The sequence below is a fragment of the Lissotriton vulgaris genome, chromosome 4_1, assembly GCF_964263255.1.
Source record: "Lissotriton vulgaris chromosome 4_1, aLisVul1.2, whole genome shotgun sequence".
NCBI classification, from domain to species: domain Eukaryota; kingdom Metazoa; phylum Chordata; class Amphibia; order Caudata; family Salamandridae; genus Lissotriton; species Lissotriton vulgaris.
The window spans coordinates 2,053,558,197-2,053,582,806 of NC_141691.1; the positions used below are offsets into that span (position 1 = coordinate 2,053,558,197).

Below are 24,610 nucleotides of genomic sequence, written 5' to 3' on the forward strand. Positions count from 1 at the left end.
ATCCCCTTGAAGTGTCAGGCGTGATGAGTTAGCGGATTATAGCTGCATGAGCAGTGGTTGGCAATAGTTCACCACGCCAAATATATTACAATATCCATTGTTGCATCTAAAGTCTGAAGGTAACATCTCCGGAGACACAGGGCCAGATTAGAGCCACACTATCACTGGACTTTCACCACCTAATTCTGGGATACACCGACCCATCCATAACATCCGAAAATGACAGAGACCTGATTGACCTCCTGCTCACAGCGGCGGTCAAAACGGTGTTGAACAATTGGAAGGACACAGCAAAGGCCACTTTTAAAGCTTGGTTCAACTGGGTCATTTTCCTAAGAGGAGCCGACATCATAACAACCAACAGCCAAACGAACTCAGGGAAAAAGAGCGAGATGTGGCTGTTGCTAGACAACTACCTGTCCTCTCATAAGCCACCCTAACCGCCCAGACTAGGCAATACTGCATAAACAACACGCGCATCCTACTCTACAACACAATGTGCCTCTCTCTCTCTCTCTCTCTCTATTCTCTATACCCCCACACCTCTTCTTCTTTTTTCTCTCTTCACACCACCAGGGGTGTGAAAAGATAATCAGACAGGCTGTAAGGGGGCACGGGGGGAAACTCGAAAACTTGCAAGTTGGACAGAAGAAGAAGAAGCAAGCTGGGGAATGGACTGACACAAGCCAAACTGATACAAGCCAATCGAGACAATGCTTGCCCCCCCCCCCTCTCCCGGTGCGCTTTTTCTTGGTCCCTGTTTTTTTTTCTTTTTTCCTTTCCCCCATGTGTTTCACCCTGTACCATGTAAATATGCTCTTTATTTTCAATAAACATTACTGAAATAAAAAAGAGACCTTGGGAAAAAGTGCTCCAGACATCCAGTGATAGAGTGGGGTTCAGTGATGTAAGTAGATTGTACTGGAGCACGGGTGGGTGAATGGTATAATGTATGATCCACTGCGCATGCTGGTAAAAAAGGAACCGGAGGAGACTGTTTCCCAGTTGCAAGGGAGATTTTACAAAAAAGGACCATTTTATATTATGTTGCTTGGCACTTCTATAGCGTGTGACTCACTGTAGTGTTGCATTGTGGCACTCCGAGAAATGGGAGTGTCTCAAATGGCAAAAAGGACAGTTCACAAAATGTGGCAAAGTCATGGCAGTGGCTTGTAGCTGGAATGCTGAAGGATAAATATTTGATTACAGAATATCTGGAATACAGAGTAACTATGTACAGCTAGAGTGATAACGTTGGCATGCAAGGAAGGAGGGCTGGACTGGGAACCCCAAGCAGCCCTGGCAAATTTTCTCAGACCAGCCCGTGTACAATGCATAGCGAGAGATCCTGACCACTACAAAGAGGGGTGTTGTGGGGGGGTTCTCCAACCCAAGAAAAGTTGGGAAAACATTGTGCATTCTACAACACATCACTCATTATATATTCAGCTCATTATATATTCAGTTGTATTAGCTTTAAAAGCATAGTAAAGGATGACCTTACTGTGCACCAGGATACGACCATCTTTGTTGGTGCTCTTCAATGATTCCCTCACTATCACCCTCCAATAGCGCCTCATCTCTCCATAGCCCCTGTCTCACATGCATTTCATTTGTTTTATAGCACCTCTCATACCAGTTTAGGGTGTCGGAGCTCTTTACGTCACACACAGAGACAATGACTCATACATGTGCAAATCAGTGTATAGAAAATGTTACATAAGGCAAAGGAGACTGACTGCAAGGTGTAGGATTCATGTCATCCATAGTGGTGTAGGCACTTTTTAAGAGTGCTTGGTGTGGAGAAGCACAAACTCAGGATTCAGAACATAACGCAGTGATTAGGGTTGACTTCAATAAGAATAATTTATGTCTGCCCAAACAAACCTTTTTTTAGCAACATCAGGATAATGAAAGACCGGGTCAAAAAGCTTAGCTGTCTAACCTTTTACCATGCAGTCAGTTTGCAAGCCGCTCTCTGACACTACATAGCTCACTATGCTAGAATATGATTGTAATTTATGAACTGCGCAGTAACAACAGAACCTCTGTGACTAAAGCAGTAACCCACTGAGCTATGCTCATAAAATACCGTTTTTTTTGTGCATGGTACACGTTCTTTCTTGCAGCTGGCATAGTAACCCTCTGCGCTACTTAAGAGGAGTCAGAACTGCCACTAGACAAAACTCCAATCTCTCTCAAGCAGGTTCATTAATCACCAGAGTTACCTTGACACACTTATTGTTGCCTGAAAATTGCCGAATATATGAGGAACTTTGCAGTGCTTTAAAACTGATGCACTGCTACAAAACCGGCCCCCCACTAACCTACCCGACCTTTCAACTTCCTGTGGAAACGCTCAATATCCAGTCCTGCCTTGCAAGGAATTTGGGGTTTTTGGCAACAAAATTGTATACAAAATGATTTGTACACATTTCTTAACCCTTTAAGTGCTGCCGTCGGCCAACGGTCGTCGCGAGCACTACCTTGCCAGTGCTGCGCACGACCGTTGGCCGACGGGGCCGCACCCGTTATTCGAACGTTCAGCACTGGGCGCTGAACGTTCAACGCTGCTAAGGCGCTAATATCCAGCATTATCTTCATAAAGTACGAGGTTGGCACTTACTTTGTGCAATTGCCTTAGTTCATCTTTCTCCACATTAGTTAGAATTAGAATGGGGTAACACTTTGGTAGTGGATCATGTGGAGCTTTGGCAGTCCTTGCCTTCAATTCTCCATCTTTTGTTGAGACTGCTCCCCAAAACTTGAGTGACCGTGAATCCTAGTTTGATGTAGCACAAAAGCCAAAGCCTCCTTTACCTGGTCTTCTACTACATGTGGACTTTTAGTTCTAATATACTGTTTGGCCGACTGTACCCTTTATTTGTGGCTTCCAAGACAATCCTTCTTTGTGAGACAGGCTTTCCGTCTCACTCACGACTGGCTTGTTCCAAAAACGCACATTGTTCACAAGAGTTTGCACAATATTTTATTTATTCTTATCTAAATAATAAGGGTTTTAGATTATTGTCCAATAGCATGAAGCACTATCAACATGTCCGTTTAGTATTAATAGTTGAACAGAGTTCATGGAACGGTAGAGGCAATTTATTGTCCTACATTTTTAAGCAAAAGTCTTGAGGTCTGACGATGGCTCTTCAAATACTCACTTTGCTGTGCTGATGCCTCCGAGATAGTGGACGCCTTTGGGTCCCAGCTTAGTTTCAGCACATCATCTGTTTTAAAAAGTAGGTTGCATCTTCCTTAGTTTCCACAAGTTCACCAAATTGACTTGGCAGAGTACAGTTCTGGTGCTCCCATTTGGGATAGACGAGAAACATCACATGCAGTTTCGAGGACAAGCAGCTACAGAACCGCGCAGGTAGGTAATGAGACAGCAGTCCATGCTTGGTGATGGGTTCTTCTGACTACACTGTGATTTCAGCAAGCTCGACCCTGTGGCTTGCTCTCTCTGGTGAGACCATGACACCCTCGGATGCCCTCTCCCTTAGCTTTCCTCTTACAAGGCAAGCATGTTTTAGGAGTGCCATCGCTTCTCCTTCCATCCACACGTCTGATGTGGATCCAACGGACAACCTGGAGGAAGACGTCTTGGAAACCCAGCGGGCTGTTTTTTTCCTTTGTGGTCTTTCAATCAGTTTGATTTTTCTCATTTATTTTTCTTCTGAGATAAAAACAGCTGGAATCGTCTCCCCCTGGACTGGTGGGTGTAGACCACGGAGCCAGCCGTGTGAGGGTTTTCGTCAACCCCCTCTTTGCGCTTCTTCGCGAACTAAGTCCTTGAATGTTTTCTCTAGTTCCGAATAGCTGATTTCCTGTCTCTGTCTTTGCTCTGGAGAAGGGAGTAAAATAGAAAGCGTTATTACAGAGTTAGTAGCCAGTTGACATCTCTATACTGAGACACTTTGGGAGAATAGCTGTGCATTCAGTGGAGCGATGGGTTAGTGCATGCGAAGTGCTCATATGTGATTGACTCATATTAACACTTATTCTTTACAGCGCCACAAAATGTAGTAGTACTCGTTCTACAAAATAAGCTCTTTTAAATTGTTTTTAGTTAGAGCTAAGGGGGGTGGCACTGGGACCAGTCCCTGGTTTGTAACTGTACTTCTATATCGCTTACTACCCCTGACGTGGCGTCAAATCACTTTTTGACAAATGATCGCAAATCGCATTTGTGCCAGAACCGAAACAGAATAATATAATGGTGGATTAGTTTAGTGAAATTTGAGTCAATTTGAGTGGTGAACATGCAAGTCTGTAAGGTGGATTGAAAAATAAAGTGGTCGGATAGAAGAGGTAAGAGCCCAGAGAGTGTTTATTGGGAGATCATAGTAGTAAGATCAGGTTTGGTATGAGTATTAAGAGAGATGGAGGGGGGAAGAATCTGTGGAAGTGGATTAGGTAGATCAAAGTAGTAGAAATCTTTATTGCATGATTAAAAAACCTTTGCAAGTTACAGAATTTTAAGAACGATATATCAATGAATACATATAAAAATAAGTATATGATCATATGCATTATGAAGATTATAAAAATGTGTAAAAACATACTTTTAAAAAGGAGATCAAAGTAGTAAGATGAGTTTTGGGAGGAGTCACAGGAGGGATGGGTGAGGCTCGAATTTAGATGGGTTGTTTGGGAGATCAACGTATTGAAATGAGGTTTGGGGTGATCAAAGAAGGGCTAGAGGAGTGAGTCTAGAAAGGGTTGTGGGAGCTCATAGTAGTAGAATGAGGGTTGGAATGAGTCAGAGTGGAGGTGGAGGATATATTGAAAGAGGAGACAACATGGCTAAAACAGATTCACAAAGACAACATCAATATGTCTTGCTATAGATATTTCAGATGCTCTTGTACTAACCTCAGAAAAGGACGCTTCTACCTGCAATGCGTACTGGGGTTCAGCCTGTCATTAACCCCTTCGGTGCTCATGACGAGCTGAGCTCGTCATGACCACACCCATTTACATTGAGCTCCAGCACAGGGGAAAAATCTGCCAAGCAGCCAATGTGTTAATCCCATCTCCAGTGATCCAGTTTCATTTGTTTTGTACAAGTAGCCCTCGTTTGATAGCCCTCTTTATTATTTTGGTTTGGGGCTCTTGGTTGAATATTTTTTGTTGCCAGCTTTCCTGGACCACTGTTGCTCGCGTTTGTTAGGGTGAACGCTGTTTACATGGTTTCTGTGAAAGGAAAGCATTTATTGTTGTTAGTCTATGTGACCTAGTAAGAGGCTGTTGGGTTGGGAGGTAGAACACTGATGCCATTGAAGGTAATAAGGAGTTTGGGGTGGAGTAGCGTGGCTGGATCTTGGGAAGTTCTGTTTGGTGCAGCCATCTCTCTCCTACTTCAACCAGAGAGAGGATTGACTACATATGATGTGGTATGGAGCAGCTTGAAGTTGTGCATTTGCTAGGGGTGTGGGATTCAATAGGTTTTGTAGGGTTGATATGAGAGGACTTTGTATGGCTTGGGAAGGACTCGCAGAAATTGCTGTTCGTGGAATTTTCCTTAATCAAAGACAGATTAATTTGGTGTTCTAGAATATTTAAGGTGTAGTGCGTTGGTGAAGGCTAATAGGAAAGCGCTGGATCATCTGGGATAACTCAGGTTGGCTCCGCAAGCAGAGGATATCATGGAATGGTGGCCACGTTTGCTCTCTGTGGACATGCATCCAAAGATGAGTTGGACTCTTTGAAAGACTGTTTTTGTCTTTGAGTTCAGATATAATGTGTATTGCAGATCTTCCGTTGCCGACAGAGTCCTGGGACCCTTGAGTGTTCCACCAGCTTTTGCTACATTTGCCATCTCCCCCCCCCGCCCCCAGTTGTCCGGATCCGGTTCCTTTCCTTTGCGACACCCACACAAGGCAGTCTGGCTAGAGAGGCGGTGCTAGGGTCCAAATCTGCACACAAGCCTTAGTAGCTGACGTCTGTCTGCTTGGCCAGCCTACAGTTAGATTGTGCCACGTGGCAGAGCATTACTCTACTTTCACTTCACAGGCACAATGAAATATTTTTTTTCTGGATACCTAGGATAACGCCCCTTGCATGAAGGGGGCGGGGAGGGGGGTGGTGTGCCATCCCTGTGGTCTGTAGCTCTTCTACAAGTGAATCCCTGCTTGCTGCTGACAGGAGAGGGTTGGAATGGGTTGGAATGGTCTGTAGCAGTTTGTTACTATAGTTAAAGATTGGAGTGTATACACTTCTCACTTTCCGGCTCCTGTTGGGACTGTCACAGCTTTGAAAGTCTAGTCCCATGGCAGGTCACTACTCACCGCCAATCTCCGATTATCCACAAATGACAAAATGCCTTCTCCTTGCGGCAGTCTGTGCCACATTGCTTCACTGACCATGCTGAGCAATAGCTGCTGTCAAAGGCCTTCCTGATAAAAATCTGGGCAACCCAAAACCAAAACAGGCTCGTGTAGTAAAAAGTACACCTTGAATATGCATGCTGCAAGTATGTTTACAGCAGATGTTAAAGTAGAATGCTGGTGATGGTGCACGAGGTACAAGTGCAGGCCATCTATACTTAACAGATGATACAACGGCATCTGCACTGGTGTACTCTCGCCACTTTTCACTGACGGATCCTTCATAGCTGCCATCTTTGAACCATCGTGATCTGTCAGAGGTAAAACGGATATGACGAGGTGGACTAAATAGAGGGCCTTGTAATAGTACCGAGTGAACTGTAGAGGGCTCCCACCTTCTGGAATTGTAACATGGTGGGCTGGGTGGGTAATTCATGGGGGAGGGTTGGAGGCTTTGAAAGGATCCCATTTCATCTTCCTAGGAAGGGGGTGGGGGGTTCTGTAGGTCTTGATGCAATGCAAGATGTGGCAGGGTCCCTGTTAGGATTGCCCAGAAGCAGCTGACCTTTGCTTGCAAGGCCTCAAGAATGCTTTGGTTCAAAAGCCTTTTTTGTGGGCAGACATACAGCCAGCCACCTCCAGCCATGCCTCTCTGTCGGGGTCTGAGGTTCTTCTATCGAGTTACCACACACCGCTCTGTCAATGTCCCTGCTTCCTAATCTACAGCACAACTGGATTTTGTGGCACTCGAGTCCCCATAGAACACAGCGTCTGCCTTGATAAAGAGCTGCCATTGCGGTTTCTTCTCAGGGACCTGCTAATGTTCCCCATGCTTGACTATCGGCCTCATTCGGTCTTCGCGGCCAATCGCCTCATCCTTGAGCTGCATGGCATTCATGTGACTTCTAGGCGCTTGCTGTAGTCTGGATGCTCTAAAGCTATAGTACCTATAGCATGGTGGAGAGCAAAGGACTTTGTAGATGATCCTTTCTACTTGTGGATGTCTTGCATCCAAAGTATTATTGCACTCTTAAGGTGTGTCTTTTAACAGGAATAGGAAGGCATGGCAGCCAGCTTCCAGCTCACTGTATTATATTGAGTGCAAGGCTTTACAGGTAGGATAGCAAAAGCAGTCAGCGCAATGAAAACCGGGCTAGGGGTTGGCATCAGAACTGTTTGTTGTCAGGTGGTGCCGAGTGAGTGTTTGACTTGTGTGTTTACAGATGGAGGCCCTTGGAGAGCCTCCTTGCGTCCCCAGTAACCTCCGCGTCTTTTCTTACAAGATACCTGACTTACACAGATCCCTTATCACTTATGGCGTATGTTCATCCATGGGAGGTCGTGATTGTCCAGGGCGAGGCACACGAGAGAGCGTGCCTTCTCAGATGCCCAAGGGTGTTGCTGAGGATTCGTCGTCCCTTAGTGGCTGACACAGTTCATTGGCTCCTACTGATCCCGCCTCCCTAATTAGACCTGGTTGGCTTCTGGGTCTGTGACTCCAACTCCGGCAGTTTTACTGGCCTCCACTAACCCCTGATGCCTCTGATTGCTGAAGTTCCCTGCTATCTCTCTCTCCATCCGGCACCCACTGACCATTGTTGTCTCTCACTTGAAAGTACCCCTTCTTGCTGGCTTTTACTTGTGAAAACCGAAACCCAGCTACATCTATCTGTCCCTAGCTCCCACTGTGTTCCTCTGACCCTAGCTGATTTCTCCTGCCCATCCCCACCCCTCCCCCTCGACACCTGCTAGTTTTGTATCTTCCTTCATTGTCCCCCATTGTGCCGAGCTGTGCCTTACTAGCCTCGCTGTGCCTCACTGGCCTCCAGCCACCCCTCACTGGCCACTGTTGTGGAAGAGGTGTGGCGCAGCGGCCAGGGTGCCTGACACGAGACCACAGGGTTCACGGTTCGATCCCCGACTCCGGCGGCAGGTTAACCCAGCACTTTGTGACTCTGGGCAATAGCTCGCTTAATCTTCCCGAGGGCCCCCAGCGCCGGGACATCTCCGCCGGAGGTAGCTGTGCGCTTTACAAATGCTGGTATTTACTAGCCACTGTTGGTGTTCACGGTCTCCTAGCCATGCTCTGAGAAGCCCTCAGTTTCTGACTTCAGGAGCAGCTGTTTCACCACTCACTCCACTTTTCACTGTATAGAACATTAGCTTTCCCACAAAGCCGCCACCAGACAGTAATATGTACAACATTAAAGTTGGAAAAACAATGTGCAGTATCAGCGAAGATTATTACAGTGCGGGTGTGCCCCCAGGGTTTGTCAGAGGAATACCCCTGCCTACTATGATAATCTGTGAGTCCTTGTAATGAATCACTAGTCCAAGTAAGAGCAAGCCACACTAAAGGCATAGTGTGAAAAGCATCTGTGAAATTCAATAGAAGTCTGACCTACTGCCTTTGTCGTAACATTGCCTAATAAACAGGTAAGCCTTGATCATTGGCTTGCCACCAAAACACAGTAAGGTCTGCGGCGTTGAGCGTAAGGAATCCAACAAGGCTAAAACTGCAATAGCAGCACTCATTTCGGGCGAAACTAACCCCTTCTTCTGGCCAATCAAGTGAAGGTTTATGGAGAGGAAGATCAATGTGGTCGCAGCCTCCGCCCTCCTCTCAGTATTGCTTCATAAAGCTCTTGTTGACTACCAGTGCGTAATTTGCAAAAATAATGAATGCCACAGCCCACGTCAGGAGGCTAGAACAGCATGCACCACCCATTGCGACGGCCAGTGACGGTACCTGCACAGCTGCTAACCATCACGCTGCATCAAGTGCGACTGTTCCGATGTTCGAGGTCCCCAAAGCTATTATAATGACGAGAGCGGCTGGTGTTTGCAGTTTTTAATTTATAAAGAATTAATAAACATCAGTTTTTGTGCTCATCTCTAAATTATAAACAGTGCATCACCATGAGGCACCTGTGGTGAGTGCTGGTGCTCAGCACAGGAAACCACCGTCTCAAATTAAGCCCTGATTGATTACCTGACAGTGCTGTCAAGCCAGACTTAAAACGTTTGGCTGGTTTCTAGCTGAGCATACTTTCGAAGAATGGTCTATACTCTATAGCACATGTTTCTGGTGCGACGGTAGATGGGTGTTGCAGTCCGAGTGAAGACTTCTACCCTCAGTCTCTGGACTCGCTTTGTCCTGGATGTCACTTGGGGCCCCGCGCATGGCTCATTTCTCTGCTAGAGTATCACGCCTGTCCCTGTTCTGTGTTGGAGCCCAACTCCTGGGCTGGTTCTCTGTTCGAGCCTCATGCCTGCCCTAGTTCTCAGTTGCCCCCCTAAGGATACACCCTCTCTCCTATTCTCCGTCCTCCCGGTTCTCTTCTGGGCCCTCTCGTCTGCCCCTCTCTCTGTGGGGGCCCCGCAGCCTCTCATCCCAGGTGCTGCCTCTCTCCTGCGGCGTGCAGCAGCTGACAGCTGCACCCGTGCTCGGTCCCCGTGTGGGAAGCGGCTCCCGGGGGCCGGGCTGTTAAGTTTTTATGACACTAATGTCTCCCCCGGGGCGTGAGACCTGAGGCACAGCAGCGCTTCCAACACATTCCAGAGCTCGTGCTGCGCAGGGAGTTAGTGCAAGCAGACGGCCAAACGCGCAACTCCAGGCCCGGCAGAAATGCAGGGCTCGGGAGATACTAAGGGTGAGAGCCTGGTAGTCTGCAGGAGACATGTATGGGAGCTCCCTGGGCACGCTTCTTTCCGCAGGGACTGCCCCTGTGTGTTCGTGGGTTCTGCACCTCGTGCATGCGACCCCAGGGGCCTTGTGAGAGTATCTGCGACTGCTCTAGAGCCCTGGTGCCTTGTGTGAGCGCTCTGGTCCTGCACAGAGTATCTGCGACTGTCGGTGCAGTCCAGGGTCACGGGAGTGCTGTGGACCCCGAGGGCTGTCGGTGTAGTCCCGCATCATGCGTGTGCTGTCGATGTAGTAACGCATCATGGGTGTGCTGTCGATTTAGTCACGCATCATGCGTGTGCTGTCGGTGCACTCCCGCATTAGGCTTGTCTAGAGTCTAGACAAACGGGGTCTATGCATGCTTTTGGCGTCACTGGTGTAGGTAGAGTGATGCACACGTGAACGCCTGGCCTTGGTCCATTACCATCTTCCACCGCCAGTCATTTTGTACAGGGCTGCGAGCCGCGCACCCCATCCCTGGCGGGGCCCCTCAGACTCCACCCTCTGTGGCCGAGGAGCCACTCTGCGCTTAAATGACGTAACAGCACTCAATTATGCGTCCTCCAAGCAGCGGAGGTGGGTGAGCCCCAAGCAGGGCTTCCCTACGCCTGTTTTTGCCACCTTATGCCACCTTATGCCATGCGTTTATTTCGTGGTGTTGCAAATCACTTTCTGGTTTCGGTATATTTTTGAGGAGGAGCAGCAATGTCAGTAGTCATTTTGCCTTTTTGTTTCCTTTTCTTGGCATTTGCTTAGTCTTGTTAAAACTATTTTCCGTGGCAGCACAAAGTTGCTGCATGGACGTGCGCTGTCGCACGGTTGCGCTTGCTTCCAGGCTTAGAAAGGGGCACTATGCCACATCCAGGAGCGTCACGCGGAGGCACTAAGCTGATCCAGACGGGCCCTCGCCAGGGGCCACAGTCGCTCCTCCGTGTGTTTGTGTGGGCATCGGGCCCGGTTTCCTGCTCGCTGCTCCAGCGGCTGAGGGGAAGCGGTAATGTCTTCCCTAAGTAAACGGGTTTATGTTTTCACGGATTCATGGTGTGCCGAGCGGCTTTATATTAAAACCCAGCGCCTCTGCGCGCGAGGGAGGATGGGGCTGCTTCCAGGAGCTCTCTAGGGCTCCTGTTATACTAAAGACCAAGGGAAGAGCAGAGACACTGTTGAGGTATGAGACGCTCCCTAAACCTCTTCGTAGTGCATCTCATAACATTACAACAGGGAGGGTTAGAGATGCTGCCAGGGTATGAGACGCTGCTCCTAGGGCTTTTGTTAGCATAGCTCCCAACACTAGGCAGAGGGAGGATCCGAGATACAGTATGTATGACCTGAAAATAGTTGTTTAATGTTTTGGGGTCGAAATGTCTGTATAGCTACTAGTATCTCTGCCAAATTTTGCACATAGCATTTGCACTTTTCTATGCCAATGGATTGTTTTTCCCTTTTCGCTAAATTCGAATTCCTTCTGGTATTGTTTTATGCGAGCATTTTTAAATGTAGGTATTCCTTATTAACTCCTCTGTGTACTTCTTTTTTTTTTTTTGGTTCTCCGTATTGCCCATATTGTGTTTCTAACTGAAAAAGGATCTTCTGTATTGATATAACGTTGCCCAGTGTTTAGTTTAGTCCACTGTAGGAAAGGCCCTCTCCCTTAAGTATTGGGACTGTGGTATAAAATTGTACTTTTACTTCGCATTTCTGTATGTAATGAATGACGTTTTATATATGTACTTTATGTGGACTTCTTCAGAATTCTAGATCATAATAAATACTAATTGAATTGAGATACAGTTCGGCCACGATCTAGTGGCTACAGCTCTGCTAGCGAAGCCTCGAACACTAAAGAGAGAGGATCTGAGATGCTGTCGGGTCCGAGTCCGTCCCTAGACCACCCCTTAGCCTAGTAGCAGGCCCTTAAGAGAAGAATGCATGATCTGGGATGCCATAGGGGCGTGAGGCGCTCCCTGTGGCATCTGGTGGTGCAGGTCCAAACCCTACTGAGAGGAGAGGACCTGCTGGAGACCCTCTTTGTGCTTCTGCCCTAGGCTGACCTCAAAACACTGAAGCATGCAACGAATCCAGAATAGTGTCAGGCCTCCTTAGGCCTGAGGCAAGCACAGCGAGCCGTGCCATCTGTTCTTATTATACGTAAATGGTACCCGGGGAAGTAATTGGTCTCCAGACTCTTAGATTGCCGCTTATTTGATCTACGCCTTTCTCAAGTAGCACAATAGTCGTATTCTGAATAGGGCAGGAGTGTTTGCTCTTTGTTGTCCCACACCTTTTGTTAGGGTGTGTTTTGGTGACCCTCGAGGTCTCAGCGCCTCCGGGAAGGCAGAGCTATGCAGGTAGGACCTTCCCCATTGCAAACGAGGGATGTGACCTCGAGGAAACACTTGGTAATGTTGGGGACCTCAGTTTTTGTAGAGTTTGGGCCTCGGAAGGATCAATCCGCGTGGTCTCCTTGGTGTTGCTTGATTCTATGCAGGTTACGCATAGTGTAGCCAGTTTTTTGGTAGCGGCAGCGCGTATAAATAAAATCAGACTCATCCTAATGAATTCACTATCAGCAGGACACATAACCGAATGAGGATTGTCTGAAAATAGGGTTGGGCCTTTATATTCATGATACAGATTTTGTCTCTTTTCAACAAATATTTTAACTGTTTTAGATTGTTTGAACTGCAATCATGTGCATATCTTATTTCTGTACAAATTTTAATGTGTATATAATGAATTTTTGTATTGCATTGCTTTTATGGTTTTTATTAGCCGAAATAAAGATGTATTGACTGACTGAGTATATCCCTACATTGGCTTGATTCCCCTCACCACAGTCTCTGACTGTTATTTGAAGGCCTTCATGGCACTTCATGAGTACCAGGACCTTAGCGTACTCTCCCAACCCCTGGGGGAGCGGTTATGTGTGTGGACACAGAGTGGCTATAGTCCCGCAGGGGCCCTCCAGGCATTCACTGTTGGGTCTAGGCCAATCCTGAGCTGAAGACTGGACTCTTAGCTTCAGGCGGTGCTGGGTGACTGACCACTGTCCGTGTCATGTATTCCCTCGCTCTCACCCAGCCGTGAGGTCACTCTGAGTGGCTGGGGTTGGGAAAGTCCCTCTCTTTCCCCTGGGTGCTTTAGCAGTACAAAAGGTAACGGAAAAGAAGTGCGGGCTCTATGGGCTGCACCAGTAAATAAGTCCTCAAAATCTGATCTAGCACAAAGGTGCTCACACTTGACTCCACTAGTGAGTGGTCAAATATCAGAGACAACTAATTTCAAGATAGTATCAAGGAGCGCACTAATAATTAAAGCAAGTCAAATGTCAAGTACAATAGAATCTTTTAAAATCATGACATTAATGAAACCTGTAGACGGGAGTTTTGATAGTTCTTGAATTCAGTTTAGTTATTTTTATTTTTAACAATTGGAAGAATGAATACTTGCATTAGCTCAGCCAAAGGGTTTAGTCCGTAAAAGGACTTCAACAGGGTTAAAATACGACGTGGAAAAATGCAAATGGAGCGTGCCTTTCAATGGAGAATAGTTCTATTTCGTGTTGTGAATCCCCCCGTAGCGTGCTATCAATCACCCAAATTAAAGCATTGGTTCTTCGGTTGAGATCAGAATTTCCAAGAATGGAGTGATAAATGCAGTTGAATCTTATCAGAAGAAATCCTTCTTGATTACTATATAATCGCTGGGATTCCCTGTAGCGTAAGAAGGTAAGGTCTTCTGAGGAAATATCCCCAGCCTTCTTGCCAGTCGTCTATCTGCGAGTGTACAGCCTGTTTCACCCATGAATCCATGATGTGCAGTGCGGGACTGTCCCACTGAACCTTTATTAACTCTGCTATGAAGTGCAGGTACTGCCATATGAAGTGCCTAGAAGCCCTGATACGAAGTGCCAGCGCAGTCCCTTACTCTAGCAGCCCGGATTTGAAACCACATACTGTCCGTGGCTGGCAACGAGTGCCTGTACTGCCCCTTCAAGGCTCAGCTCCCTTCTTCGTGGTTAAAGCAGTGTATACCGTCGGATTGACCCCACCTGTCCCTCTGAAGGCTCCATTCCGGTCATTATTATGTCCAAAGTAATTTAAAAAAAAAAGTATTTTAAGAACTGATGAAAAAGTGGTCATTTTCCGTTGACTGAAGTGCTGACCCGAGGGCGCCGCTCAATAGTAATCCCGAAAGCTGGCCAGCATGCTGCCGGCTCGGCGGATGCAGCTGGGGGCAGTGATGAAGGGGCGAAGGGATGCACGTGAAAGGAGGCAAGCGCGCAGAACTAGAACCTGACCTCTTCCAAGTGCCTGTGCTTTCTGTGGATTGTGACTGCCCGCCCCCAGCCCTTTTGCAGGTGCCTCTGTGGCTTGTGATGGGCCCCATCCCTCCTTCAGGTGCCTCTGTGGCTTGTGATGGGCCCCCAGCCCTGCTGCAGGTGCCTCTGTGTGCCCCTCGCCTGTGCTTTCTGTGGCTTGTGATGGCCCCCCCCCCCCCAGCCCTGCTGCAGGTGCCTCTGTGGCTTGTGATGGGCCCCCGGCCCTGCTGCAGGCGCCTCTGTGCGCCCCTCGCTTGTGCTTTCTGTGGCTTGTGATGGGCCCCCAGCCCTGCTGCAGGTGCCTCTGTGTGCCCCTCGCCTGTGCTTTCTGTGGCTTGTGATGGTCACCCCCCAACCCTGCTGCAGGTGCCTCGGCGTGCCCCTCGCCTGTGCTTTCTGTGGCTTGTGATGGTCACCCCCCAACCCTGCTGCAGGTGCCTCTGTGGCTTGTGATGGTCACCCCAGCCCTGCTGCAGGTGCCTCTGTGTGCCCCTCGCCTGTGCTTTCTGTGGCTTGTGATGGGCCCCCAGCCCTGCTGCAGGTGCCTCTGTGGCTTGTGATGGGCCCCCGGCCCTGCTGCAGGTGCCTCTGTGTGCCCCTCGCCTGTGCTTTCTGTGGCTTGTGATGGTCACCCCAGCCCTGCTGCAGGTGCCTCGGCGTGCCCCTCGCCTGTGCTTTCTGTGGCTTGTGATGGTCACCCCCCAACCCTGCTGCAGGTGCCTCTGTGGCTTGTGATGGTCACCCCAGCCCTGCTGCAGGTGCCTCTGTGTGCCCCTCGCCTGTGCTTTCTGTGGATTGTGACTGCCCGCCCCCCAGCCCTGTTGCAGGTGCCTCTGTGGCTTGTGATGGGCCCCCGGCCCTGCTGCAGGCGCCTCTGTGTGCCCCTCGCCTGTGCTTTCTGTGGCTTGTGATGGGCCCCCAGCCCTGCTGCAGGTGCCTCTGTGTGCCCCTCGCCTGTGCTTTCTGTGGCTTGTGATGGTCACCCCAGCCCTGCTGCAGGTGCCTCGGCGTGCCCCTCGCCTGTGCTTTCTGTGGCTTGTGATGGTCACCCCCCAACCCTGCTGCAGGTGCCTCTGTGGCTTGTGATGGTCACCCCAGCCCTGCTGCAGGTGCCTCTGTGTGCCCCTCGCCTGTGCTTTCTGTGGATTGTGACTGCCCGCCCCCCAGCCCTGTTGCAGGTGCCTCTGTGGCTTGTGATGGGCCCCCGGCCCTGCTGCAGGCGCCTCTGTGTGCCCCTCGCCTGTGCTTTCTGTGGCTTGTGATGGGCCCCCAGCCCTGCTGCAGGTGGCTGTGTGCCCCTCGCCTGTGCTTTCTGTGGCTTGTGATGGTCACCCCAGCCCTGCTGCAGCCGCCTCTGTGCCCCCTCACCTGTGCTTTCTGTGGCTTGTGATGGTCACCCCAGCCCTGCTGCAGCCGCCTCTGTGCCCCCTCACCTGTGCTTTCTGTGGCTTGTGATGGTCACCCCAGCCCTGCTGCAGCCGCCTCTGTGCCCCCTCACCTGTGCTTTCTGTGGCTTGTGATGGTCACCCCAGCCCTGCTGCAGGTGCCTCTGCGTGCCCCTCGCCTGTGCTTTCTGTGGCTTGTGATGGTCACCCCAGCCCTGCTGCAGGTGCCTCGGCGTGCCCCTCGCCTGTGCTTTCTGTGGCTTGTGATGGTCACCCCCCAACCCTGCTGCAGGTGCCTCTGTGGCTTGTGATGGTCACCCCAGCCCTGCTGCAGGTGCCTCGGCGTGCCCCTCGCCTGTGCTTTCTGTGGCTTGTGATGGTCACCCCAGCCCTGCTGCAGGTGCCTCGGCGTGCCCCTCGCCTGTGCTTTCTGTGGCTTGTGATGGTCACCCCCCAACCCTGCTGCAGGTGCCTCTGTGGCTTGTGATGGTCACCCCAGCCCTGCTGCAGGTGCCTCTGCGTGCCCCTCGCCTGTGCTTTCTGTGGCTTGTGATGGGCCCCCAGCCCTGCTGCAGGTGCCTCTGTGTGCCCCTCGCCTGTGCTTTCTGTGGCTTGTGATGGTCACCCCAGCCCTGCTGCAGGTGCCTCGGCGTGCCCCTCGCCTGTGCTTTCTGTGGCTTGTGATGGTCACCCCCCAACCCTGCTGCAGGTGCCTCTGTGGCTTGTGATGGGCCCCCAGCCCTGCTGCAGGTGCCTCTGCGTGCCCCTAGCCTGTGCTTTCTGTGGCTTGTCATGGTCACCCCAGCCCTGCTGCAGCCGCCTCTGTGCCCCCTCACCTGTGCTTTCTGTGGCTTGTGATGGTCACCCCAGCCCTGCTGCAGGTGCCTCTGCGTGACCCTCGCCTGTGCTTTCTGTGGCTTGTGATGGTCACCCCAGCCCTGCTGCAGGTGCCTCGGCGTGCCCCTCGCCTGTGCTTTCTGTGGCTTGTGATGGTCACCCCAGCCCTGCTGCAGGTGCCTCGGCGTGCCCCTCGCCTGTGCTTTCTGTGGCTTGTGATGGTCACCCCCCAACCCTGCTGCAGGTGCCTCTGTGGCTTGTGATGGGCCCCCAGCCCTGCTGCAGGTGCCTCTGCGTGCCCCTCGCCTGTGCTTTCTGTGGCTTGTGATGGGCCCCCAGCCCTGCTGCAGGTGCCTCTGTGTGCCCCTCGCCTGTGCTTTCTGTGGCTTGTGATGGTCACCCCAGCCCTGCTGCAGGTGCCTCGGCGTGCCCCTCGCCTGTGCTTTCTGTGGCTTGTGATGGTCACCCCCCAACCCTGCTGCAGGTGCCTCTGTGGCTTGTGATGGGCCCCCAGCCCTGCTGCAGGTGCCTCTGCGTGCCCCTAGCCTGTGCTTTCTGTGGCTTGTCATGGTCACCCCAGCCCTGCTGCAGGTGCCTCGGCGTGCCCCTCGCCTGTGCTTTCTGTGGCTTGTGATGGTCACCCCAGCCCTGCTGCAGCCGCCTCTGTGCCCCCTCACCTGTGCTTTCTGTGGCTTGTGATGGTCACCCCAGCCCTGCTGCAGGTGCCTCTGCGTGACCCTCGCCTGTGCTTTCTGTGGCTTGTGATGGTCACCCCAGCCCTGCTGCAGGTGCCTCGGCGTGCCCCTCGCCTGTGCTTTCTGTGGCTTGTGATGGTCACCCCAGCCCTGCTGCAGGTGCCTCGGCGTGCCCCTCGCCTGTGCTTTCTGTGGCTTGTGATGGTCACCCCCCAACCCTGCTGCAGGTGCCTCTGTGGCTTGTGATGGGCCCCCAGCCCTGCTGCAGGTGCCTCGGCGTGCCCCTCGCCTGTGCTTTCTGTGGCTTGTGATGGTCACCCCAGCCCTGCTGCAGGTGCCTCTGCGTGACCCTCGCCTGTGCTTTCTGTGGCTTGTGATGGTCACCCCAGCCCTGCTGCAGGTGCCTCGGCGTGCCCCTCGCCTGTGCTTTCTGTGGCTTGTGATGGTCACCCCAGCCCTGCTGCAGGTGCCTCGGCGTGCCCCTCGCCTGTGCTTTCTGTGGCTTGTGATGGTCACCCCCCAACCCTGCTGCAGGTGCCTCTGTGGCTTGTGATGGGCCCCCAGCCCTGCTGCAGGTGCCTCTGCGTGCCCCTCGCCTGTGCTTTCTGTGGCTTGTGATGGTCACCCCAGCCCTGCTGCAGGTGTCTCGGCGTGCCCCTCGCCTGTGCTTTCTGTGGCTTGTGATGGTCACCCCAGCCCTGCTGCAGGTGCCTCGGCGTGCCCCTCGCCTGTGCTTTCTGTGGCTTGTGATGGTCACCCCCCAACCCTGCTGCAGGTGCCTCTGTGGCTTGTGATGGGCCCCCAGCCCTGCTGCAGGTGCCTCTGCGTGCCCCTCGCCTGTGCTTTCTGTGTCTTGTGATGCCCCCCCCCCCAACCCTGCTGCAGGTGCCTCTGTGGCTTGTGATGGGCCCCCCATCCCTCCTGCAGGTGCTTCTGTGTGCCCCTCGCCTGTGGTTTGTGGTGCCCCCCTCCCCTCCACCCTCAGCCCTGCAGCGGGTGCCTCTGTGCGCCCCTCACACCTCAAAGGTGCCGAAACCCCGATTTCTGGATTTCTTGGAAGGGCATCCTTTCTGGAATGCTCTAAATGTGTAGTAGTCTTAAGGGGTGCATCAGACTCGACCCCACATATTTGTTGTACCTGCTCATTCCTTCAGTCGGTCATAGCCAGGAGTACCCTCGGGTAACGAAGTATACTGGTTTCACCTGTCCACGAACCCATAAAAAAGTATGCGCTTCTAGAAGGCGTTATTTCTGAAATTACATGCGATCCGATGAGTTATTGAATACTTACGAATAACGAATTAGAAATCTGCTTTTGAATTGTTGCACGTGTCCTACCTTTCTTCAGTTTTTAGTGACTGGTGTTCAAAGCAGTTTATTCCATTCTGCCTACTCCTGAAGGTGCAGGGCTCGTTTGCTGGTGTAGATGTGTTTTTATATCCTAGATTGTCAAACACTACAGCAGGACATGGCGTCCAGGCTGGTCCAACCTGCACATGCCCCTGTCCGCGAGCCTTTGTGGCATCAGTCTGGTGCTGATCGAGAATCTGTCTGTTGTAAAAGCCACCCCTAACATGCCCCCTCTTCCAAACACTGGGCGAACGGTGCCCTAGTTGTCTCATGCCCGTCCAGCAGCTTCTGACTTCGAAGGGTCACCGTTCATGGGTTCGACATGAACCTGCCCTCGGGCTGAGGCCTGTCTGCAGTGGGGCAGAGGCCACTCTCGAGCAGTGGACTTGTTTGGGGAAGGGCAGCGTGGCACTGCCATGTCTAGGCTGCTGCTGTTCGCTGGTCTGGACTCTGGCAGCTGGTTTGCACTTGTGTCGGCCTGTTTGCACTAGTGCAGATCTTACTCCTAACCACGTTTCTTGCCTGTGCCAATGGGGACATGTCTCATCAGTAGAGTATCTTGGCAGCAGTTACAATAGCTCTCTGCGCCTTCTCCAGAATGACCTTTTGGCTTGTTCATTGGAGGCTACATACATATCTCTGGGTGAACCACTCACCCCTCATCTTTTGGATTCCTCAGTTGGAGAACCCTGGTATTTCTTTCACCTTCTACCGTTTCCAAGCTGGTGATGGTCATTCGATCGTTGGACCCCTTGCGTCTCTTTTACCCTTCTTCCATACATGTAGCGTTATTCCTTCCCTGACCTCCATGGATGTAGGCCTCTGATCTCTTTTCTACCTTATCCCTGCTCACAGCACACTGTTTCCTGTTGAGCCAGGTTCTTGAAGAGCTGATACCTCTTCCGCCCGTTGCCCCTGCTCACGTGACAGTGTTTCCTCATCATTTGGGTTCCTAGGGTGGAGGCCCCATGCATCTCTTCCACCCTTCTATGTGCTCGTGAGGCACTGGCCCTCTTCATCTTGGTTCCTTGGACTGAGGCTCCACCATGCATCTCATTCACCCGTCCGCCCAGCTCGTGCTTGTTTAACATCACTGGAGGCCCCACACTCTACCTCATCCATCCCTCTGCCCATCTCATGGCCTGCTGGAGCCTGGTCCCTTCCTCTGCTGGGTTACCTATGTAGAGGCTCACAGTGTAGCTCTCTCACCCTTTTGCCCAGAGTGCGGCCCTCTGCACCCTCCTCGGCCTGGTTCCTTGGTCAGGTGCCCTCGAGTATACCACCTCCCACCCATCACCCATCTGGTGACCACTGGACCCGCTTTAGTTGGATTCCTTGGTTAGTGGTCCCACAGAACACCTCCACCTCACTGGACCCTCCCCTCCCCCCCCCCCCCCCCGTCCCACCCGAGTCGGGCGCTTGGATAGAGACCCCACAGTATACCTCCTCCACTCTTTAACCCATCTTGTGTCCCACTGGACACTCCTGAGTTGGGCTCCTTCGAGAGTGGCCCCACCCCGTCTCCTCCACCCTTTGCGCGTGGCCCCCGGAGTTTGCCCCCCTTGGTGAATGGTCCCACTCTGTCTCCTCCACCCTTTGCGCGTGGCCCCCGGAGTTTGCCCCCTTGGTGAATGGTCCCACCCTGTCTCCTCCACCCTTTGCGCATGGTCCCCGGAGTTTGCCCCCCCTGGTGAATGGTCCCACCCAGTCTCCTCCACCCTTTGCGCGTGGTCCCCGGAGTTTGCCCCTTTGGTGAATGGTCCCACCCTGTCTCCTCCACCCTTTGCGCGTGGTCCCCGGAGTTTGCCCCCTGGGTGAATGGTCCCACCCCGTCTCCTCCACCCTTTGCGCGTGGCCCCCGGAGTTTGCCCCCCTTGGTGAATGGTCCCACTCTGTCTCCTCCACCCTTTGCGCGTGGCCCCCGGAGTTTGCCCCCTTGGTGAATGGTCCCACCCTGTCTCCTCCACCCTTTGCGCATGGTCCCCGGAGTTTGCCCCCCCTGGTGAATGGTCCCACCCAGTCTCCTCCACCCTTTGCGCGTGGTCCCCGGAGTTTGCCCCTTTGGTGAATGGTCCCACCCTGTCTCCTCCACCCTTTGCGCGTGGCCCCTGGGGTTTGCCCCCCTTGGAGACTGGCCCCACCCCGTCTCCTCCACCCTTAGCGCGTGGCCCCCGGAGTTTGCCCCCCTTGGAGACTGGCACCACCCCGTCTCCTCCACCCTTTGCGCTTGGCCCCCTCACCTGCTTGCGCTGGTTGCTGAGGCAGAAGGTGCAGATCTGCTTGGGCTGCGAGTTCTCGCTCTCCCGGGCCGGGCTGCTGCCCTGCTGCTGGTGCTGGTGGTGGTGGTGGTAGAAGGTGGTGGTGTGGCACGGCTGCCCGTCGCCGCAGGCCTCGCCCACCAGCAGCACGTTGCCCAGGTGCGAGATGTAGCTGGAGGCCAGCCGCAGCGTCTCGATCTTGGAGAGCTTGCGGTCGGCGGGCTCGGTGGGGATGAGGGTGCGCAGCGCGGTAAAGGCCGTGTTGACGCTGTTGGTGCGGTCGCGCTCCCGCGCGTTGGCCGTGTGGCGCTGGCGCGGCTCCCGGTGCAGCCGGTGCCCCTTCTTGCCCGAGCGCCGCTTGCCGCCCTTGACGGGGAAGCCGTCGGCGTCCAGGTGGAAGCCCTTGTCGTCGGAGCCCGAGCTGTCGCTGCCGCTCTCCTCGTCCTCGGACAGCATGCTGATCTCGGGGTACAGGTAGCGGCTGGGGGCCGAGCGCAGCATGGCGAAGGACATGTCCGGCCGGGGGAGGGGGCAGAGGGGCAGGGGCAGAGCCGACGCCGTGGCTGCACACCAGGCCCGGCGCCCACTCGCGATGGAAACGGGGCTGTGAGGGGAGCCTCCTCTGGGCCTGGAGCTGCCTTGGATTCCCAGAGCAGTCTCCTCTCCTAGAGTTCAGGAGTCTAGAAGCAGTCTCTTTACACACAGTTAAGTGGTCTTGGATGAGTCTCTTCTCCCAGAGTTAAGGAGCCTTGGAGCAGTCTCTTCTACTCGGAGTTCTGGAGCCTCTGTTCTCAGGTGGTTTCTAGAGCCGTCTCTTCCTGCTCTCTGCAGATGCTTGGGTTCAGCTTCGGCGGCCCTGTTCTGCACAAGAACTTTTGCCTCCAGGTAATTTTCCAGCGGTCTCGGGCCCACTCCTGGCACTCTATCACTTCAGTCAAGTTGGGTCTGCTCTGCTTCTCTTTGGGTCCCTTCTTTCACTGGGATGTGTAGTAGTCTCTGCTTATCTTTGCGCTCTTAGGCCCCGCTTGCATGTGGTTTAAAGTGCTGTCAGTCCTGTCCTTGAGCTCTTAAGGTACCCGAGTTCAGTCTCTTTAGGCCTGCTGTGTGTCTCTGCCTCCCCTTGGCCTCTAGAGCAGTCTCTGTCCTCCCCGGGTTCTTGAGCGCTCTCTGCTTGCAGTTTAGGGTTCTGGTAACCTAGTCCCTAGCTGTGTACCACGGCTCCGCACAGCCTCTGCCCGCCTGGAGCGGCCTCGGCCCTCTCTGGGTTCTGGAGCGGTCTCTGCTTGCAGGTGGCTCAGTGTGCTCCACGTCCCCTCCGTGCACTCTCTTCAGGTACCCCGTCCAGACTGCAGCCTTCCCTCCCCTCACGTGCGCCTCGAGATGCTGCGCTCTGCCTCCGCCGGCACTTTTATAGCCTCGTGAAGTGGTCAGCCGGGCCCCTCCCTCCCCCTCCTGGCTGTCTGAGTCTGAGCAGCGGCAGCCCTCGGAGACCCGGGAAGGGATGAGTGTGAGGAAAGGGAGAGGGAGGGAGGGAGGTGTGCAGTCCGAGAGTGATCCAGCTCAGAGGCGCAGGAGCACACATCTGCGGTGCGAGGCAGCGGGGCCGCTGGGTTTGTGGAATGAGGCAGTGGCTGTTTGGAAATCTAGAATGAGGCAGTGGTTTTAGGCGGGAGCTGGGGCTCGTGTGATGCAGCCCTTGCACGTGTGTTTGAGGCAGATGAAGGCAGGAGTGGGGTTGGTGAGTGAGACCGCGACTCATTTGTATCCCACGCTACCGAGGGCTCGTCTCTGCCTCTGCCTGCAGTCTCATCACAGACTGCTCAGTCTCCGGATCTTCCTGCACTGACACTAGTGCCTGTCTCCTGCTTGCAGTCTCGTCACAGACTGCTCAGTCTCCGGATCTTCCTGCACTGACACTAGTGCCTGTCTCTGCTTGCAGTCTCACCACAGACTGCTCAGTATCCGGTTCCGCCTGCACTTTCATTAGTGCCCGTCTCTGCCTGCAGTCTCACCACAGACTGCTCAGTATCCGGTTCCGCCTGCACTGTCACTAGTGCCTGTCTCTGCCTGCAGTCTCATCACAGACTGCTCAGTCTCCGGTTCCGCCTGCACTTTCACTAGTGCCTGTCTCTGCCTGCAGTCTCACCACAGACTGCTCAGTCTCCGGATCTTCCTGCACTGTCACTAGTGTCTGTCTTTGCTTGCTTGTGGAAGAGGTGTGGTGCAGCGGCCAGAGTACTTGACTCCGGACCTTGGGGATCACGGTTCGATTCCCGGTGCCGGTGGCAGGTTAGCCCAGCACCATGTAACTCTGGGCAATAGCTCGCTTAATCTTCCCGACGGCCCCCAGCGCCGGGACACCTCTCTGGAGGTAGCTGTGCGCTTAACAAATGCTGGTATTTCATATTTTCGTTTCAGTCGCAACACAGGCTGCTCAGTCTGTGTGATCACTCCCAGATGTCTGACCTGGGTCTTTCTGAAGTCTCTCCCTGGCACTCCATGTAGTAAATCGTTGCTTTGAAGCCTTTCCTCGTGCTGCTAGTTGTTCTGCAGTCCTATTATGCACGGATTTAGTTTGTAAGGCCTTTCTTTTGTAGCACTTAGTTACTGGATGTTGGACTTGATCCTCTCTGCAGGGTCACCCCTAAACGTTTTGCTTTCACCCCTCCTGCTTGCAAACATTGTTTTTGCTGGCATTAGGACTCTGGGCAGTCACCCCAGCTAACCAGTGATATATGCTTGTGCGCTCTTTTAAATATGGTAAAATTGGCTTCCATCAATTGGCACATTCAGGTGGTACTACATGTACCCAGGGCCTGCAAATTAAATGCTGCTTGTGGGCCTGCAGAACTTATTGTGTAGCCCTTTAAAAACGACGTCTCAGGTCTACCATTGCAGCCTGTGTGCAGTATTAAACTGCTAATTTGATTTGGAAAAATAAACCTTTTGCCGGGCCTAACCCTCTCATTTTAATACACTTCACCCCTATGGTAAGTCCTAAACACCCAGTAGGGCAGCGTGTATAAGGCGTTTTTTTAGGCTTTGCATGTCCAGGTAGTAAAAAAACACATACATTTGTTTTTCACTTCTGTAAGGACTACCTCTTCCATGGGATAGCATTGGGTTACTTTATTATGTTTAATTAGTGCTAACTTTTGATTGGTAACAGATAAACATTTCATGTTTGGACCCAAATGTATTGTATTTTAAAATCCTATATAATGGCAAAGTCCGATTTTAGATTACAATTTTGAAAATGTCACTTTTTTTTAAAAAACTGGCATTATCCTGCCCTAAACTTTGAGGCCTTATAGGAGTTTCCAGCTGGTTTGGTCTGTTAATTTCTCCTCGATCAGGAATGCATATTGGGCCCAGACAGTGAATAATAGCAGGTAGGTGTAGGTGGGAGAGGGCCATACTGCCAGGATGGAGGAAGTAGAGCTGTTTCTTGCCCCACTTACATTTCAAAGGGTGGCCTCCAGCAGATTCACAAACGAACTTGACACCTGCCCTTTGTCACCCTAGACCTCTTGGAGGCTGGGCAGGGGAAGCAAGGGGAAGGGTTTGTCTAAAACCAGATGTAGGGGTGGACTAAAAGTCCCTCTCCCTCTTCAAAGTGACACATCAGGTATAAATATAATCCCTTCTAAGCCACTCATCAATACACCATGGGCCTGTGGACTTTTCAGAAGGACTGCTTGTCCACCAGAGTGCTGCCTGGCTACGTGAGACCTGCCTTGT

General features: G+C 52.4%; 1 protein-coding gene across 1 annotated transcript; it reads right to left on the minus strand.

The window, feature by feature from the left end:
- Positions 1–2,979: 2,979 nt before the first annotated feature.
- SCX (scleraxis bHLH transcription factor) lies at positions 2,980–21,516 on the minus strand. Its single transcript, XM_086967092.1, has 2 exons — positions 20,852–21,516; positions 2,980–3,853 (listed from the first exon to the last, which is right to left on the minus strand). The coding sequence occupies exons 1-2, from the start codon at positions 21,380–21,382 to the stop codon at positions 3,815–3,817; spliced, it is 570 nt and encodes a 189-aa protein (XP_086823218.1). The 5' UTR covers positions 21,383–21,516; the 3' UTR covers positions 2,980–3,814.
- Between the last annotated feature and the right edge of the window lie 3,094 nt (positions 21,517–24,610).